The sequence below is a fragment of the Danio rerio genome, chromosome 22, assembly GCF_049306965.1.
Source record: "Danio rerio strain Tuebingen ecotype United States chromosome 22, GRCz12tu, whole genome shotgun sequence".
NCBI classification, from domain to species: Eukaryota; Metazoa; Chordata; class Actinopteri; order Cypriniformes; family Danionidae; genus Danio; species Danio rerio.
In genome coordinates, this window is record NC_133197.1 from 25,794,119 (window position 1) to 25,814,868 (window position 20,750).

General features: G+C 38.1%; 1 protein-coding gene across 3 annotated transcripts in view; it reads right to left on the minus strand.

Moving 5' to 3' along the window:
* Positions 1-2,578: 2,578 nt before the first annotated feature.
* The window catches only part of fam20cl (family with sequence similarity 20 member C, like), a 265,004-nt gene continuing 246,832 nt past the window's right edge, over positions 2,579-20,750 (minus strand). Inside the window, exons 1-11 of one of the 3 annotated variants that reach the window (XM_073937725.1) lie at positions 17,592-18,095; positions 17,152-17,517; positions 12,419-12,594; positions 10,891-10,969; positions 10,553-10,645; positions 9,061-9,176; positions 8,812-8,992; positions 7,894-8,003; positions 5,497-5,578; positions 5,358-5,417; positions 2,579-4,446 (exon numbers count right to left, since the gene is read on the minus strand). In XM_073937725.1, coding sequence (XP_073793826.1) covers positions 4,197-4,446; positions 5,358-5,417; positions 5,497-5,578; positions 7,894-8,003; positions 8,812-8,992; positions 9,061-9,176; positions 10,553-10,645; positions 10,891-10,969; positions 12,419-12,594; positions 17,152-17,513 — 1,509 coding nt within the window. In that variant the 5' untranslated portion in view covers positions 17,514-17,517; positions 17,592-18,095 and the 3' untranslated portion in view covers positions 2,579-4,196. Of the gene's footprint in view, positions 4,447-5,357; positions 5,418-5,496; positions 5,579-7,893; positions 8,004-8,811; positions 8,993-9,060; positions 9,177-10,552; positions 10,646-10,890; positions 11,456-12,383; positions 12,595-17,151; positions 17,518-17,591; positions 18,096-20,750 lie in introns of those variants that run through there. The other 2 variants (XM_073937726.1, XM_073937727.1) reach the window with 2 other exon arrangements.

Sequence of the window (20,750 nt, forward strand, 5' to 3'; positions counted from 1 at the left end):
ATATAAAAAAATTAACAGTATGAGCTGGCCTTGTCCATAGCTAAAATTGTCCATAGTGAATGAGTGTGTATGGGTGTTTCCCAGTGATGGGTTGCAGCTGGAAGGGCATCTGCTGTGTAAAACATATGCTGGATAAGTTGGTGGTGTAAAGATGGCTACTGTATATCTCTCCATAATATAAAACTCTGAAAACTGTTATGGAACTCACACGAGACAAGACCACGAGAATCATCAGGCACTAAAACAATAAACTTTCTAATCTGACTCTTTGATTTATCTTTGAGTGATGGATGTTGTATTTTTACAGTCTCATCTCTGAATTGGCTTTCTGACTGTTTTATTATGTAATTGGCAGAATACAATTTTACCTGACGAATAAAATGTTAACTTTTGATTCATTCTGAATTCTCCTGAAGTCTTTTATATCCAGTAGATTTAGTGGAGTCTGCGCTACTTTTATAATTCGACTTGATTCTAAGGTACATTTGACTGTATGGAGCAGTGTGGCACGACAGCATGGAAATCTTTAATCGCTGAAATTAGCAAGTTGTCTGGAAGTGGCTAAATCTACTACATTTTAGGATGAGTGAGCAGTTGGCAAGCAGACTATTTAAGTATTAGCTAACCCTACATCCTCTTACTTCAGAGTGTCGACATACTGTCTGAGAGAAAACACGCAAACTCGAGTATGAAACTGCCTAATGAATGTATAGCTGAAGAATATAAAAACAGATATAGATCAAAACTCTAAATTAAGTCATAAATTATGAATGTGATGTGTTCCTATAAGTATAAATACAGTCCAAGAGCCAGATTAAATTCAGAGCTAGAAAACGAATATAAATTCTAATAAATAACAAAATTCTTTTTTAGAATGTTGGGCTGATTAGGCTAATAGATGGACTTGTACAGTGGTTCATTCTACTGTGGCGACCCCAGATTAATAAAAGCACTAAGCCGAAAAGAAAATAAATGAATGAGTTATATTAATATAAGTAACAAATAATTTATGCTTCACATCCTTTCCACAATATACACTTCTTAACTGAATTATTTCTCAAAAATTAAATGAACTGCAGGCTATTTTTCCACTTCCATTATAGCTACAACACTTCAGATACTGTATTTCAAGACATTCGGCAGTTTTTCATGCTGAATGAGTCTAGAGTAGTTTATGTATGGGTGTTTCCCAGTCCTAGGTAGGAAGGGTAAACATCTCAACCTTGTTGTTTATTTTTTTTATTAGATTTTTGACTGTTGTTGACTAAAATCATTCAGCACATTGATGTGGAGCTGTAATGAGGTCAAGACCCGCCTGAAACTACTTAAGTTGTCTTTTTATCTGAAATTAACTGCTCATTCTTAGTGTTCTTCAGCCAATCAGAATTAAGCGTTTAACAGCCTTTAGTATAAGTTAAGTTGCTTTATTTTTGTTCTACCAGGCTACAAAAGTAGACTAAAATTTAGTTGTTTCTTCCCAAAAAATTTTGCTCCGCAGATAGCACGATACATACAATTTATGCCACAATTTCCTTTGTGCTGACAAAAATATCTCAATGTCTGTAGACTAATGATGTTGCAAAGTTTTTGATCATTTTAGACTTTCGATGTCTTGGAAACTTATTTTTGTCGTTTCCAAAAAAATCCACCAACAAAAACATTATGCAGATATTATGCTCATGTTGTGCCACGTCATAATTTTGCAGAGTACATTGCGATAATGGATAGACATTTATGTTGATCCTGGAACATTATTTTTGTTTGTAATCCTAACCCATTCCCTACTCCTAAACCCAATCATAACTGTAATTATTCTCAAAATCAGAGGGAAATAATAGTTGTATAACAATCATGTAGAAGTGCAAAGACCTAACCGTAAGCTTCAACTTAACATAAACAGTAAACATACCACTTAATTCTGACTAGCTGATTGGAATGTTGTTCCAGGATCAACATAGATATTAATCCAGGAACATGCCCTACTTAACCACTTCAAGAGTTCACACTTAGCTGATGATTGATTATTAACCTTGTTTGGCATGCTGTCCCGGGAGAGAGCCCTGAGCTTATAAGATCCTCGAGCCCGGGGCTCCCTCCTGTTTGCAAGGCGAGAGGGGAGTTTGAGCTCAGATAGATCTCGAGAACTCCCCTGCTGTAGTAGCTAATAAACAGATAGTGATTGCTCTTAAGAGATAACTACTTATTGGTGGGGGGATTGGGGTTGCTGTGCACGGCAGGCTAGAGTCATGCTGCCAGGCCACATCCGATGCGAACTAGAAAGTGAAGAGCAGGGGGTCGAGGTTAATGGGGTCGCAGCAGGCCAGGCTCATGGTGGCAGGCCAGATTGACCATCAGGCCACCGGGAAATGTCCCAGTGCTCCCTATGGCCAGTCCGCCCCTGCATATGGTCGCTTTTACTGAATACTGTTGTTTTTGGCTTCTCATACTACGGTAACAGTTAATCTGTTTTGGTGATTTTATAGCTGTTGTTAGGATAATACAGCAACTATAGTTATATAAACAAATGACCCAACACTGCAGTTTTCTTCAACTCTAGGGTATACTAAACTACAATACATTGCAGTTTACTCAGGGATTTATTATTATTTATGAAATACTGCCTTGTTATCACAAACTGATCACACCATTTTACTTTTAATTCATGTGCCCTCATAATTATTCATTAAAACTGTCCTCCATTCTTTCTGCAGTGAAATCTTTTCTCGGAAGACCTGTTTACTGGGACAAGGGCGGGACCAACCTGTCAATCATGCAATCAACAACAGCAAACCTACTATCTGTTCAATTCCTACAATTCCCAAACTCCCATCCCACATTTTTTTCCTTCTTTCTTTTTTTACTTATATACACGCCACAATAAGGAAGACTATTGCAACATACATTTGACACCATCTTTAAAAGTAGCCACAGATGGCAATAATCCAATTATACAATATCTATTTGTATTATAAATATGAATAATTTACAGTTTTGTTATTAATTATTCTGTGATTTGGAAGTGCGCTTATTTTTAAGATTGTTTTAGAACTTCAGACTCAGTTGTCTATGGGAGAAATGACTAAAGGCTTGTTTATACTTCTACATCTTGTGATCGGCTTGACTCAGCGCATGCCTTGCACATAGTTGTCCATTTATACTTGCTGCTTTTTTTTTTAATAGAGTTTTTACAATTCAAAAAATTAACAAAATAAACTCTTATTTCTCATCTCGCACACACGGACCAGCTTTTACAACACTGGAATACATCACATCTGGTTGGCTGGCCGCATACGGTCTAGTCACAGGAGTTCAAATATTTCAACGGATCCACAGCTCAAATCAGATCTGAATTTTACGCATACGGAGGTGATCGGAACTCCACGCGGCTCTTGGACTACTCTCCATTGGAAATGAATGACTTCTGGTCTGTCGCTTGTCGTGTGCAGTGGATAGGAGGCTTCAGAGGTGGGAAACAGCAGACGTACAACAACTTTAGTCATAAGAAAAACAAAAGTTTCCATCTGGAGCTCCTACAAGAGACTCGACACAGCCTCTACTGTCTAGACTGCAGCTCTGCACAGGTAGTTTGGCCAGAGGAGAAATAGTCGTGCCCAACTGAGCCTGGTTTCTTTCAAGGTTTCTTTGTCTTTCACTTTCATCAATTGGTCAAGATTTGTTCCTTGACAATGTCGCTACTGACTTGCTTGTTTGGGACATCTGGAGCTGTGCATTGGTGGATTTTCTCTTCAGTTTTTGGACTTTCAGCAATGATAATTACACCACACTGAACTAAACTAAACTGAACTTCGACATTGAAAACTGGACTGACACAGTTTCAATCTACTGGAATTTCTATGTGAGGCTGCTTTGACACAATCTACCATGTAAAATCTTTATAGAAATAAACATGAATTGAATTGTAAACAATTTCTCCATCAGGCTCGCGGCTCTCAGCACTGCCCACACTAGTCACAGCTAACAAGCCGACCAAGCGTGCGCTATACGTGAAGGATACGCTGAAGGATAAATCAGCCTTAAGAAAAACAGTCAAACTACTTGCTTTACAAACAAGTGTGTTGATGACTATACATGAATAATATTATGATAAGAAAATATCAATTTGCAACATCAAGGAGAAAAAAAAGATTCCAATGGCTCGTGTGTGAAGAAAACGGTCAATACAACAGACTACAAAGTCAAGCCTGAGGGTAATCCATGATGTCATCATATATGACATCACTGTGATGTTGATGCTGCTGCAGACAGTCTTGGATGGCTTGCATGACTGTTTCCAGGCGCCGATCTAAAGCAGAAAGATGTGGTTCAGTAAGGAGAGGTGCGACCTCTGCAAGGGGGTCCCTAGATAAAGACGCTCGCATGACATCGCTCAGCCGATAAGGTGGGAGAGAGAGCAGACGTAAACGAAGCAACGTCGAGCGACGGACCCTGAGGAACAAAATGAGAAATTATTAGCAAGTTAAAAAACACTACATCTTTAAAGTGTTGCTTCAAGCGTTCACACTTGTCTTTTTATCTGAAATTAACAGCTCATTCTGAGTGTTCATCAGCCAGTCAGAATCAAGCGTTTAACAGCCTTTAGTATAGGTTGAGTTGCTTTATTTTAGTTCTGTTCAGGTAACACCAGGCTACAAAAGTAGACCAAAATTTAGTTGTTTCTTCCCAAAAATATGTAGCGCAGCACATAGCAAGATACATACAATTTATTATGAATGATTATAAAGCGTGTTTGGCATCCTGTCCCGGAAGAGAACCCTGAGCTCATAAGATCCTAAAGTCTGGGGCTCCCTCCTGTTTGCAGAGCAAGAGGGGAGTTTGGGCTCAGGTAGGTATCGAGAACTCCTCTGCTTAATTACGGCTAATGGCTGATATGGATTGCTATGAAGAGATATACTGCTGATTACGAGCTCATCTATGGTGCCAATTTGGTTTGGTCAATTCGCCATGTCTCATTTCTTTGGACTGTGGGAAGAAATCAGAGAACCTGGGGGAAACCCACGTGAGCACAGGGAGAACATGTAAACTCAGCAGAGGAATGTTAACTTGCCAGGTAAGTGACATTAAACAGTGACATTCTTGTTGTGAGGCAACAGTGTGAGGCTAGCCACTGGGCCGTTGTGCTGCCCCATCAAGAAAAAGGGAAGAGGAGTAGGGGTGGAAGGGGGATTCTTTAAGACAAAGATAACTGAGGTAATAAAATCTGGTTATTTATAGTGAGTTAGGCATCATCTGATTGGTGAATTATGTGTTATCTAATGCAGGACCAGCCGTGGTCAATGATAAGCACGTGATCCTCTCGTAGTTTGTTTAGAAATTAACTTCACTTATATTCACTTTACCTGCAGCACTGCACAAGAGGAGCCAATATAGAAGGTTCATCTTTTGAGTGACGTCCAAACCTAAAATAAACACAGAAGGATCATGCGGATTTAAACCAACCCAAACACTACGTCATGGAATTTATTTTTTAATACTCACGCTCTTCCATTATCTAAGTGTATAAGAAATGTGTCGTTGCCAAACTTCTCAAATGTTTCATAGTGGTGCCTGTCCATGTTACCTGAGGAAAAGTAGACATAAAATATCAGGAGACAGGCAATTGATATTGGTTGTTTGAACCCCATTTAAACAGAAGAAGACTCATGCCCAGTTTACACTTAGTGTTATAGTGTATTTTTGTATAAACCGAATCACAACTGGACAACATTAAGTACAGGTATGAAACTTTTGACCTTGTCCACTTTTGACCTCTTCCAGAGGTAGTCGTAAACACATTTCACCAAATTGCTCAAACAGTGTGAATGTACATGTGGTTAAACATGTTCAAACAGAATTTTTTTTAAAAAAATACGTCTGCTTCATTTTCTTTAAACAGCAGCTCTCATGCTGAGCCTGTGAACTGATATTTTTCACAAGATACAGCACTGTGAATGTTTTATATAAAGGGCACCTATGGTGGAAAATCTACTTTTTAAGCTGTTTGAACAGACGTGTGTGTAGGTATCATGTATAGACGGTCATATTAGGGTGATAGAAACACACACAGTGCTTTTTTTTTTCAACTTAACAACATAAAAGTGGTGGACCAATTGGAGTGGTTTTTAGATCAACCGCAACTTGACGTAGGATTGCAGTCTCCCCGCCCACCAATATTGATTCACAGGCGCGCATCACCATATCCTCAGTTTGTCGTTTTACGTCCGCCAATTTTAGCATGTGAGTCAAAGCGATGTCACTAAAGTAACACCCTTGCTCTATTTTTAGATGTAAGGCTCATTGGGCTCAACACAATATCAACATTCACCGCATGATTGCTGTAATCTGAATTATTGTTTGTAACTTTAAGTAGGTTTGCAAACATGTGTACTTTTCATTGTGTCTACCTTAAACTTCAGCCGTTTGCATTTCTCGCTGTCACAGAAGCTCCCTGTGATCTTAACTAGTTGCAGCTGGAAAGTGCGAGCGCCTTGCCTCACGTGCGTGTCGCTCGATTGGAAATAAAATAACGAACTTGCCTGCAGATTGCACACCAGAAGCGTTGCTCGGCGACTCTCAGCGTCGTGCCACGCAGCGTAATGCATTTAAGAATTTTAAACATAGGTTTCTATCAAGGTACACACAATGGCGCTTCAAGTTGGTGCCTGTCCACGGCGCCCAGCCACGATTCGGGACACTTCATGTTTCTGCCGCACCACAGAGCTCCATCTGAATAGTTTAATTTTAAATAACATTCGAATGTGTGCATCTGGAGTGCCATGTCGCGGCCCCGAGTGGCGCATCCGGTGCCTCAGTAAAAGTTCATTCAGTGTGCGTGGTTATTAGTCTCGGTGTACAAGCTTGGAACTTTAACCTAGCACACAGTTGGCTGTAAAACTATACAAAGACACAAATGATTTTGTACTCTCTGCTTGGTCTGTGTCCGAGTCGTACATGTACGGCTGAATGATGGTCCTCTCACTCATGTTGCTTCTCTCTGTCTGCCTGCCCGTCTGTTGCCAAACACAGAGCGTGGGAGCTCTTGGCTCTGCCCCCTTTTTACGTTGGGCGGGAAGTCCAAACTAATTTTCATGTGAAGCAACACGCCCCTAAAACAGCGAGCTGTGTATAAGCCCCCAAAATCACACTTTTTAACACATTATAATAAAAAAAATTTGAACTGTGTTTTGAACTGAACCTAAACTGGCACACTCAGAAGAACCATAATATTACTATAAAATCTTAAAAAGGGATAAACGATGTGCCCTTCAATGTGTGAAGTCTTTTATGTACTTTTAATAATTTGATTATATTTTGATTTAATTTGAATTGCTAATCCTTTGCATAATGTTTTTTAATCACATTTTCAAATTACTTTTGATGTTCTAAATATTTGTTAAATGAATTTTATATATAAAAAAGCATATATACTGTATGCGTTAAAGATGTAAAACAGAATTAAGTCTTTAAGTTTTTTTAGATACGTTTTTTTCAGTATTACATTGAAAGATCAGAGAAAGTCAATACCTGCCCACAGACACTCCAAGTAAACTAGACAAAAGGGAAAAAGTGGACAAAAAACGAGACACTTGTCTACTTAAGATTAGATCAGTGAAAAATGGATCTTAATACCAGGTGTGAACATGGCCTTAATAGAAAGAAGACTTAGTTTGGAAGTGTCTTACTTTAAATATAAAAGAAGCATTATGTTGCTTAGATGTACAGGCCTATCATATCAAATTATTAAGTTATTCTAATTACACATTGTGGTAGTACATCATATCAATAATGTCATGGTTTGAGTTCAGAAACATGCCATTTTCTGTGGTCTACATCAGAAACCTATCATTCTTTTTTAAGCGTTAACTCATAGATCATCTGAACTGGTTCATGACTCACTCATGAGAAAGTCCAGAATGCTCATGTCGATCACATCCACTAATCGAGTGCCCCGGTCATAAGGAGGAGTCTGTTTTACTGTGTCACAGTAGTTGGAATTTGTCTCCCACCTGTTTCAGAAACACACACTTGATGGGTACAAAACCGAAACAAAAGTACCTAAAAGAAAATATGCTGAAAATCAGTGAAAAAATAAAAAGAAACGTTCCCAATGAATATCATTGTATTTTTAAAATTGTTTTATTATTTTAAAATATTTTTTGTTTTATTGTTTTATTTTATTCCATGATTTGAAGAGATTTTTCTGAAAATTAGGCAACTCATAACCTCAAAGTCTAATTCTGAAAGTGTTCTTTCAAATATCATAATGTAAAGTTTGTGCTTCAGAATACATTAAACTTGTGAAATATGATCAAAGCTGTTTTTTTAACTCTAGTTAAGATAACATCAAATAGCACTAAGCGATGACATCTAAATTTGTAAATTGTAGGTTGTTCTCAAATTTTACGTTCTCAAACTTATCTGGAATTGACAAATCCAGAATTTTGTCCCTCTTTCTGAAGTGGTCTTTTTGAAGGGGTGTTATTTTTCGAAGGGCAAATCAGTAAATGGTTCGATTGGCTAAGACCATTGCATTGGAAATAGTATCAAACTTCATTTTACTGTGCTTCATTTACAAAATGACACAATTTAATTAATTTACTTCTGACCAATCAGATGCCCTTCAGCTCAAAATCTCTGATTGGCAGAGCTGTGATAGCTATTGGCAGTTTTTTTTTTTTTTTTTTTTAAAGAGGAGAGGCTACTCTTTGCCCCGTCCTCTCTTCATGTTTTAGTTAAATGATGTCAAACAAAACAAAAACACATTTCAAAGCCCTTTCATAGAACCTTTAGAACACAAACACACACTCCACCTACTCAGCCTGATTGGTTCGACTGTAGGACCTCCTCCAGGGACTCCTCCATGAGTGGCGTGGAGCCAGAGACAGGTCTGGCAGCATAACCGCTAAAGAGCCTTCTAGCTTGATAGGACGCCCACAGACAGCATGCTCAGTGGAGCAGTAATACGAACAATGGCCGTGAAAACATGTATTACCCACTGGAGAAAGAAAGACATACATGTAGAGAGGAAGTGATGGAGGAAGACAAGAGTCAAATGGTACTTACCTGGGGAATTGAAAAACGTTGTGACCAGTTTATGGTCAGTGGTGACCTCCTTGATCTCTTTAATGACATTAATAAGTCTGCCAATCACTGGAGGAATCCTCCTGAAACCCAGTATCCTAATTGTGAGAAAGGAAGGGTGGTGGTTAAAAGAGAACATTGTGCAGTAAAAACTATTATGTAAAAGTACACATATCATTATTAAAAAGTAGCTGTATTATTGCCACATGACTTTAAAGCAGGGGTCTCAAACTCGCGGCCCGCGGGCCATTTGCGGCCCTCAGTGCAATATTTTGTGGCCCGCGCCGACCGCTGTACTCTGACAGAATCAGCGGGGAGAGAGAGCGCTACCCGCTCCGCTGATTCTATCCGTACACAGCGCGCTTGTCACTCAATGCGCGTTGTCGCGCGCGTTCTGATCAGCTGTGTTGTCGCGCGCATACTCAAGAGCGGTGTTATCGCGCGCCTACTGAAGGGCGGGACCGAGGGTGTGTCGCGTCGCGGGGGCACTTTTGATCATTTTGGAAGGGCACTTTCTATGCAAGACTAAAAAGGGCATGTGCTCTGCACAGGTTGAGCCCTATGTGTGCACGTGCCTGCCCTGCATCTTATATATATTATAGATAGATACAGACTGGTACAGACTGATGTGACTGGAGTGGGGTGGGGGTGTTTTATTTATACATATATACGCCTTTTTTTTAGGTGAGGGAATGGAAGTTTTGAGTGAGTTCCCCCACTTTTTTCCCTAGGACTTCAATAAGTCAAAGTACAGGTCTAGACTTAATGATGATCATCTTCAAGCCATACTGAGCGTCTCAACTGCTTCCGCTCTAGAGCCAAATGTGGTTCAGATTTGTGAGAAGAAGCGCTGTCAAGTCTGGCAGCAAGGAGTAGGCAAAAGATGCCATGTTCAGAAGAACTGTTCATAATCTTCACTCAGTGTTCTATTAATGTTCAGGACACTTCATGTTCAGAAGAAATAATTAAAACTGTTAATAATGACATTTGAGGACTTTTTTTGTGAAATCCCTTATGCGGCCCAGCCTCACCCAGACTTTTCCTCCTGCGGCCCCCAGGCAAATTGAGTTTGAGACCCCTGCTTTAAAGCTTCTGACATACTTTAAGTAGTGTTTTAAGCATTTCGATTGGAATAAAAGCCAATGTTTTGACTTGTCTGATCTCAACAAACTGGAAAAAAAAAAAAAAAACATTTATTGCAATAAAGGCTGAGCGTCAGAGTCAGAACCTGCCTCTAACACATCATCATCACAGCTCAATGAGAGTTCACAAGTGTTTAAAAGTGTTGGAAAGAACATTTCCAGAAAGAAAGCTACTGTAAGAAACACAAAACAAACTTCGTTTTGGTCTGATTTTATTACAATTTTACAATTGTATTATTTTTTAAATATATCAGGGCATTAATTAGTAGCTTAAGTGTTATTATCTTAAAATATTTTTGAATATTTATTCCTTTGAAAATCCATGTTTTTACCTGTCCAAGTGGAAGGCTGCGATCTCAGCATTGTGCCTCTCAAAGTCAGAAAAGTAATACAGATTCACATTGGTTTCCTCATGCCGTTCCTGTCTGTACTCGAATGAGAAGGATATTGAATTAAAATTACATATTAGCCGTTGAGTATGTTCATCCAAACCACATTATTTTTTACTTCATTGCACTTTATTTCTATCAATTCCTGCAGAAGCATGGAACCAGTGGTTCTCATACTTTTGTAGAAGACATTTAAGTCCACCCACACTCGAACCCCAGCTAAGGGGTTGATTAGGACTATATACAAATAAAAAAAAGTATTTGTTGGGAATGGGTCTTACTTCATGGGTTTGAAAAGTGCCTGTCCATAATTAGGAAAAGACATCACCAACTTCAGCTGAGTTCCACCTGACTTTTGCACTGAAAATGACCACAGACCATTTCAAGTCATCGAGATGACAATTATATTTAACAATAACATTACATGTCACAATTCCATTCAGACTGTTAACAGAGATTTTATTTCTCACAATGTGGTCTCGCACATCACTTTCCACAAATGCATCCATCCATCAAACTCTTGGTTCTGAAGCTGATTGGTTCCTTTTTGTGTTTTCATCTTTGAACATCTATGAAAATTTTGTTTAGCCCTCCTCCCAGCACCACCTCTAGATCTGCTACAGGAGTACTTAATCTTGCATCATGTATCCTAATCGTTGTAATTCTGAAACTATTTCAGTATAAGGTTTTGCTCGCTGTAGTAGATCTAGTATGGAGCATATCCAGGAATCAGAGAGTGAAATTCAATACCTTTTAAGAGCTTTTTAAAGACCCTTTACATACATTTTAAGACCTTATAACAACTTTAGGTTTCAACTGGAAACACTGGCGAGATTTTAATTTACACTATATTTACTAAATATGAATGTAAAAAACTAATCCAAAACTAAAACATTATTCATATACTGAATATAAGTCCATTACATCTATTAAACAGTCTATTAAATCTAGCTAATTCAGCAGGTTTGTGCCGATAGAACTGCAGAAATAATGGTGTTGCCTTGATTATTGCAGTAAACAAAGCAGCATGATTTCAAATCTAGTAGGATTTAATTGATTTCAAAAACTATGCAGCATTGTGATATTCACAGATTTAATTCAGGCAAACTTTAGCATACGACCATACATTTCATTCATTTTCTTGTCGGCTTAGTCACTTTATTAATCCGGGGTCGCCACAGCGGAGTGAACCGCCAACTTATCCAGCAAGTTTTTTGAGTGCCCTTCCAGCTGCAACCCATTTCTGGGATACATCCACACACACATTCACACACACTCATACACTACGGACAATTTAGCTTAGACTTTGGGGAAAACCGGAGCACCCGGAGGAAACCCACGCGAACACAGGGAGAACATGCAAACTCCACACAGAAAAGCCAACTGAGCCGAGGCTCGAACCAGCGACCCAGCGACCATCTTGTTGTGAGGCGACAGCACTACCTTCTACACCACTGCAAGCGCCCTGAAAGCGTTTGAGCCCTGCGCTTTGTGCTCTGCGCATGGACCGTCAAAATAGAGCCCTATATCTTTGAATGATCTACATCCTTTGAATCTATTTTGTCAAGACTTTGAGAGTCATGACTGAACAGCCATTTAAATCTTACAGTATGATTTTAATTCTTATTTTAAACTTTCTAATTTTAAATGATCCCGGACGAGTCCCCACTTTTACAACCACAGGTATTTAATCAGTCTAAGCCACCATCCAACTGTCAACTGCAAAAAGAGTCTTATTTCTATGCAGTTCTCATCCCCACCCTCTTTCTCATACAAAAGACTTGCTTTGCAAAATTTAAGGTCACCTACCTGCACTGACAATGCGATGAGATGCCAGCTGCTGATTCAGCGCTGACAGATTGGGGTCTTTGTGCTGATACATCTGCCAGCGAGATATACCAAGGTGAAAACGGAGCCAAGGCGGATGTGTGTCAGTACTGGTGTTCCATAAGATAGGGTCAAAGCCGTCGTCATTGGCACTAACCCTAAGAATGGGATTCATTAAGCACTCATAATTAAAAATGTACCAAATATCATGTTTATCCTCCAGAACTCTTAGACCGGCATCTATTCTTGACTTTCAGAGATGGTTAAAACCCCATTTGAATGGATTGCTGCTGTACTGTAGATGGCGCTCATGACATTGAATCTGTTTAAGCAGCAAAAAAGGCCCAATAACCTGCTGAGTGAAAAGTGATTGTTATGGGATAAGTTGTGAGTAAGCACAAATTTAGTATTCATATTTAGCTCTGTTGTACTAAGGATTACAATTAATATAATAGTTTCCATCCTCATTATTTCCATTGTCTTGCTTTGTTTTTTTATTTGTAAGCTGTTACCATGGTTTAATCTCCCAACAAAACTAATGCATCAAACTCTTTCATAACATTAGTGATGAAATCAAAGAGTATGATCCAAAATATGTTCTTAAGTTGAATCAAATTAACATTACAAGTTAATTTATTTAAATGAGTTACATAAAGGTAAAAAACTTATGTTGTTATCACAAATTCCAAAATTTATTTGCATGTTAATAGCAGCTAGTAACTATAATGTGATAACCAGTGGTGGGAAGAATACTGAAAAATCAGCTTAAGTACCAGTACTTGCCAAAAAATGTAGTGCTAGTAAAAGTACATATTGTAAACAATATTCAAATTATCAGTAAAAAAAAAAAATCCCTTCTAAAAAAAAACCTCAATACCCTGCAGATTAAAAATGTACTTTACATTATTGCCATTTGCTTTTAGGGTTGTCTCCAAGTGCAAGTTAAATTATTTACTATTCATAGACCATAAATTTTAAATGTGAGATTAATTTAATGTGAGAACATATTACATTACTATATGCAACTAACTATAATAAGCTCATGCAGAGCGAAATCTGTTTAAACTAAAATACTAAAAAAGGTTGAAAAAAAAAAAAAACGAACTGTAACGTGGTTTCCACTACATTGATTCTTTAACGGCGGGGCGCCACACCAACATTCATCCTGCCACAGCTACATTACAGCTTCTCATTAAAATCATTCAGTTGATGTTGTTTTTTTGCACCCAACGCATTTAAAAGTAAGTGAATTAAAACAGCACTGACTGACTAACTGACAGGTGCATGATACATGAGGCCAGCAAACATGACGTGTCTTTCAGTTAAGATGTTACACTCATTCTAGAATTTTACTTTATTTATAGATAAAGGTCAATGGTTCTGCGTACAGTGACTCTATCTTGCTAGAGTTAATAGCCGTTTCACTTTACTTGTACTATTTTATTAATGCCGCTCTGTAGGTCTCTTGGAGAAATACATAAACATTCCTAGCAAATCCTATGAATGTTAGAAATGTACTTGTTACATAAACGCTGTAAAAAAAAGCACTTCAGCAGTGTTTATTTGAGAGCAGACAAGAAGATCTGCGCTTGAGCAGCGAATATTTGAGGGGGCGTGCAAAACGTTTCGTGCATGAGCAGAGTAAATCCCCGCGCATGCAAAGAGATTCGCATCCTCGTATTACATAAATGTTCCCACGACATTTCTCCATTTGTTATTGAAATAACGTCATAGGTAGTTGGTAGATTTGTGTAAAACGCCTGCCGCCACAGCTGGTAAAAATCCTGAAGGAAACACTGTATAATATATTAACACTTAGGTCATGCAATTTAAACCCTGACTAACAAGCAGCAATTTTTGCATCTATTTGAAAACGTGACATTCCAGCCTGGTCTCATGAGGAAACGTAACTATTTTACGTTGTGTCAGTTTAGTTGTTAATTCATATGAGTTTAGACTTACGAAATTGTACGATTTTTAAAAAAAAGGCGTGGCACCCAACCCCACCCCTAAATCAACCATCATTCGAGAATAAGTAAATTGTACAAATGAGAATGTACAAATTCATACAATATAGCCACTAAATCAAAGTTACGAATTGCCTTGAAATAGCCTTGGATATTCTGCAGTGCACTTAGTTCTTTTGTTCTTTATCGCTATATTTAGCAAGTTTTCAGACCCCACTGTAGCAAATTTTCCAAAAAGCGGCTAGCGACAAATCTAGTGACTTTTTGGGTGTCATTGAAGATTTTTTATAGATTCTCATCTGTCCATACTGTACTGTTCCTACTCTTCTCAATGAGCTGTGGGTGTTGCCATTGGCCCCTCCCCCGCCTCAGAGCACTCACAGCAGGTGGCCCAGTACCACTCAGCCGTCTCTCACACTTGATGTGCCATGCGGGGATAAATCAAGCTATTCGTGTGTAAGTACATGCGTGAACATTTTGAGTTTATTTGATTCATTCACACGTCAAATTCACTTTACAATAGACGCGGATTTTTGTCATAGGCAGGGCTTCTTTCTGCCCGGTGACTCTAGCTTCAATGCTAAATGGCCAACAGGGATTTTATTCAGAGAACAGCTGTGTTTATGTGCTTTAAGAAGGCTGAAAAACAGCGTAGGTCTCTTCAGTGCCTTGTCTGAGCCCATTATATCCTTTCGGAGGTGCACCCAGCTCTGTAAGTTCATCAGCTCCTACAGAAACTATACCTGGATGATGGAAGCTTTCAGCGGTGCTTCGGACTGAGCCGAGCCTAGTTTAATGAGCTGTTGTCCGGTGTCGGGGCTAGAGGATTTTCCCTCGGGACACCAACAACAAGCGCTACGTCATAAATACTCCCTACAAGAGCAAGCTCCTGATTGCTTAACGATGGCGCAAATGTCCACTGAAGTTTAGATTTTTTTAACTCGAGTCATTTGTGCTTTAAACGTCAAAAGCGCAAATCGTTCAACTATAGGCACTTCATTCGCGCATATAGCATCTTTTGCGCCACCTCATTTGCAACGAAACGTGCTGCAGGATGTCAATTTGCGTCTTTGCATTACATTAACATGCACTAGACGCTTCATCTGCATCTGGTGTAAACGCAGCCTAAGAGCAGATTAGCCCTCTGCTTACAAACAACAAATGATTAAGCACTGTGAACGTGCATGAGGTGCTTCTATCTTGTACAGTCAAGCCGATCTGCTTCTCTTTTTTTCAAATTGAACAATTTAATTTGACCATTTATTCTTTTGTTGTTCATAGTCACAGGGATTTTAGTGACAGTTTTTGCAGATGTTATGCATTAAACATTCGTGTATGCCCATTACCAACTAGGGCTTATTACGTGGTGTATAAAAGGCCATCAGAGAATAGGGGAAATTGCATCATTGTTCAGTTGACTCCTCTCTGTGGTGAGTGTGTCGCTGCCGTGCGTCTGATATTTAGTCGCTGTTTTAGCCTTTCTTGTTCTTTAAAAATGTGTTGGGTTTAATTCAGCTTTATGGAATCGTACTTTACCGAGCTGTGCTCTACATCGTGTCATTGTTAACACTTCTGCCCGCTCCAATGTTGGCTGTCTTCTCGTTCGCTAGGCCCTGTCACCTCTCCAAGCCCACTGTTAACTTGTAGCTGCTCTCTCAGGAGCTGGGGCTGTCTAATGCGGGCAGTCGGGCCGTTGTGTGGCTTGGAGACGTTTTTCTAAACAGTTAGCCTTTGGCTCACTTAGTGTAGTGAATTTCACTGTGGGACATTTTGAATCTAAAAGCGTGCACTTGTATATCATTGGTGGGTCATTTTTTGGGCCCAGTGCCTAGCCTGCCCGACTGTGGTAAGCCCCAGCTCCTCTGGGTGGATAAAGATTTATTTGTTTATTTATTGCTACCATTAGTGCCATTTTAAGTGTATATGTGCCTGTTTTAACATAATTTTGGTCTAAGGATAATTGAAATGTAATAAAAGAATACGTTTTTCATATCCACGTTTGTCTACATAGGGTCTTTGTTAGAGAAGGGGTAAGAATCTGCATTTCATGTCCCAGGTAATGTACTGGGTGACGTAGTCAAGCTGTATTTGCAATAGTAATTTAGCTCTAGTGTGCCAGTTAATGTATTGGTCTTTCTACCAACAAAAGGCCTTAGTCCCCCTTTGCGCCACATTATGTCAGAGAGATTATTGCAAATTCACTACACTATCTATACTGATTTACTGTATTTAAACAACAATTAATTTATACCACTATAAAATACCACTTTGTTAACCATAGGCTGTTAAACAAACGGCAACTGCTGGACATGATAACGTCAGTAATATGCAAATTGACGTATGACATAATCTAGCGACATTTAGCGACTTTTCGAGCGGAGTTTAGTGTCTTTTTATTGAAAATAGTCGGCAACACTGTTTCAGATCATTTTGCGATTTCAGTCATTATGCAATGGCCATCCTTCAAGAAGTCTAAAAAGTCTTTTGGTTGTTGCGTGTAACAATTGGGTGTTTTCTTGGATTCTTTTAATGCCTCCACACTGTACATATTCACTGCAGTTAATGCTATTTTTCTATGCGCAGTTTGATTAGATAGGAATTGCAGGACTGATTGTTCTACTTAGCCAATCATAGTGAAAAAAATTAAATGTAAAGCAATGGCCTCGGGTTAAGGGAAAATACTGCAGTAAAGTACAGAAACTAAAAATAACAGTAAATGGTGGCATAATGATGTCATATATCTCTTACCACTGCTGTGTGCTTCGCTCTTGCTCTTTTACTTTCGTTCGGACTTTCAGCAGCCAATCCCCATCAGGCACAGGTGGGGTGGGCAAATTATACAGCGGATGGGAGAATAGAGCATCCAGTTTGGCGAGATCACCTGTTGGGTCGACCATTTTCATTTCCTTTGAGACACTTCTCGTAGTGGCCATTGTGATCTCTGAAGTGGATGCATTTTGAGTGGTCTGGATGCCATAGGTTGAAGGGAGCTCACAGGAAGTGTGGTAGACCGACAGGACAAGTGAAACCACAAGCAAATGCAGGCTCAGGAAGACAATAAACAGCCACACACGCAAAGTCAGAGAACGCCGACGTGTACATACTCGCATTGTACTGAAATCAGATGGAAACATGTATTAATTATGTCAGTAAGTTATGCTTTTTAGGGAAAATAAAGCAAAACATACCTGCCTTCCCGTTGAAGGTGTTTTCGGCTTCGTCTCTTTGGAGTAAAAGGAAGCTTAGATTGTCCTTTAGACCTTCATTCATGTGTTTGTTCTCTTGCATTATCTGTTTCGCTCAAACATTACAGAGCAGAGGTGCCAGGTTAAGCTGATCTGAATGGACATGTTTACTCTCCTCCGTGCAACATCTAACACAAATGTCAGAATGGAAGCACATTCTCTAGTCTGATGAACATCTATTTTCCAATAGGGGAGAATGAGATACATTTGAGGTAACTGTGCCACCTTTAGATTAACCTAAATATAAAAGCATTTTCTATAGAGTCCAGCAACCCAACATGTTTTTTTTTTTTTTTTAAATAGCAAAGCGTAATTATTAGTGGTGGGCCTTTATCGGCGTTAACGTGCTGTGTTAACACGAGTCTCTTATCGGGCAATAAAAAAATATCGCCGTTAATCTATTCTTAAAGTTGGGTTGGGAGCTGGGTCTATTCTATGCAAGCTATGATGACTTTCACCTTGAAACTTTTGCGTGGATGTATACCTGACAAAAAAGAGCCCTTCTGAATCAAATCAGCTAGATGCCCTCCTGGATCTTTCACTTATTTTAAAAACACTACTGACTATGCTTGCATGGACATCTGAAATCTAGTTATCCTTAATCGACAATAATAAAATTATGATGTTTACCTGAAGTGCTTTCATGTAGGAGTTTGCTGTAATTTTGGGTGACTTCAACTGCAGTTCGGCAATTTCACATTTACTCTACATTTCATTCGTGCCCCTGTGACAAACTGGGGTAATAGATGCAAATAAGGAGTAAGGACTGGTGAGACTGCTATGGAATTTAATAACGCACATTTAATAACGCACGCCAAATGGAAAGAAAAAACTTCCACATTTCGCAATGTGTGTGTGTGTGCGTGTGTGGATCTTGTTGGAAAATATGGTGAAAAGTCCTACATGACGGTAATAGTTTGATTGCGGTGTTTACTTCAATAATGCCACTGACATCTGCATACTCCACATGTCTTAATTCCATTTCTGTTTAGTTCAGTTAACTTTAGTCATATTAAGGTGATCAAAAATCGTTGTTTCGAGCTTATGTGGGCCTACAGTTCAACATTTATGCTTAACTGAATAAACAGTTAGTAAACACAAGTATCTTATTGAACATCCTTTATTTTTCTTATCATTGAACAGTTTCTCAAGCAGTTTGTGATGCATTTTGGAAACCGGAGATAAGCCCCTGGTCTAATCCGCAACCTGGCTTGAGAAACCCGTTCTCAAAGACTTACTTCTAGTCATTATTTGGGTAACACACATATTCTGAATGCCTTCGGCAAAATTAAAATGAACCATTTGATTAATTCCAAGATTACAGTAAGATTAATCTATATATATATATATATATATATATATATATATATATATATATATATATATATATATATATATATATATATATATATATATATATATATATATATATATATATATATATATATCTATGCCAATCTATAGTAGTTATCTTAACACACTTGTAGTTAGGTTCTCTTGTTTTTTTTTTGTTTTGTTATTTTTTTTGTTTTTTTTTTAATATTAATAAAATAATTACTTCTGTTAACAAAAGAATGCTTTTCATATATTCAAACATACTGTATATAGTCTATTTGTCAAACATTGGTTAAAATTATAAATATATCATTTGATAAAATAAAATGCATTGTGTTTTGGTCATTCATTCATTTTCTTTTCGGCTTAGTCCCTTTATTGATCCGGGGTCACCACAGCGGAATGAACCCCCAACTTATCCAGCACGTTTTTACGCAGCGGATGCCCTTCCAGCTGCAAGCCATCTCTGGGAATCATGTTTTGGTCATTTTCAACAATTTTCTTGCCATTTTTATATATATATATATATATATATATATATATATATATATATATATATATATATATATATATATATATATATATAAATATAAGAAATATCATGTTTATGAAAAAGAAGTTTGACAAATGTTTAAAGTGAAAATAAGAAATATTAATAAAATATATGAAGAGTTTAGATGCAAAAACCTCCAAAAGTCATTTTTCTTCTAAAATTTGCATTTTTCTCCTACTCCTTTGTTTTAGCTCAGTAATTTTACATTTATAATGAAGGATAAGTTATTTTCATTGCCTTTCAAGTGAAATAACTGCACATTAACATAGGAAAAATGCTAATTTTAGGAGAACATTTCAAACAACATTTAGAGGTTTTTGCTTCTGAACTCTTCAAATATTTTCTTTAAAAGCATGCAAGTCTTAATTTTTAAAAATGAGATGTTGAAAGATCAATACAATACTACACTACCTGACAAAAGTCTTGCCACATTTCCAAGTTTTAGGAAAAACAAATAATAACTTGACTTCTAGTTGATGAATTGGTATCAGAAGTGGCTTCTTGCAGGACTCCCGGTATTCTTTATTAGTTCATTCTATTAGTTCATCAAGATTCTTTGGATTCATCTTCATGGCCTCCTCCTTTATCTTACCCCAGACATGCTCAATATCGTTTATCTCTGGTGACTGGGCTGGCCAATCCTGCAGCACCTTGAACTTTTTTGCTTTCAGGAACATTCATGTGCAGGCTGAAGTATGCGAAGGAGTGTTATCCTGCTGATGAATTTGCCCTCTCCTGTGGTTTGTAATGTAATGGGCAGCACAAATGTCTTGATACCTCAGGCTGTTGATGTTGCCATGCACTCTACAGATCTCCCCATATTAAATGTAACCCCAAACCATGATTTTTCCATCACCAAAAAAATGACTTATTTCTGTGAGAATCTTGTGTCCAAGTGGGTTTCAATAGGGCTTCTGCAGTATTTCTAAAGAGTTGGACACAGTTCAACAGATGATTTATCAGAAAAATCTGCCACTTTTCCAAATGATCAACTAGAAGTCAAGTTATTATATTTTGCTCTTACAACTGGAATCAACAACAAGTCTTTTGTCAGATAGTGTATATTAATATATTATTGACTGATTAACTTATTTATTTAGTTTTGAAGTTGAAATTATTATAGAAATGTTGCACACTATAATGAAATATAGCTTTTTCTTTAAAGCCTTCACATAATTTTCCAAATGAAAATCAACACCGTAACCAACATAAAC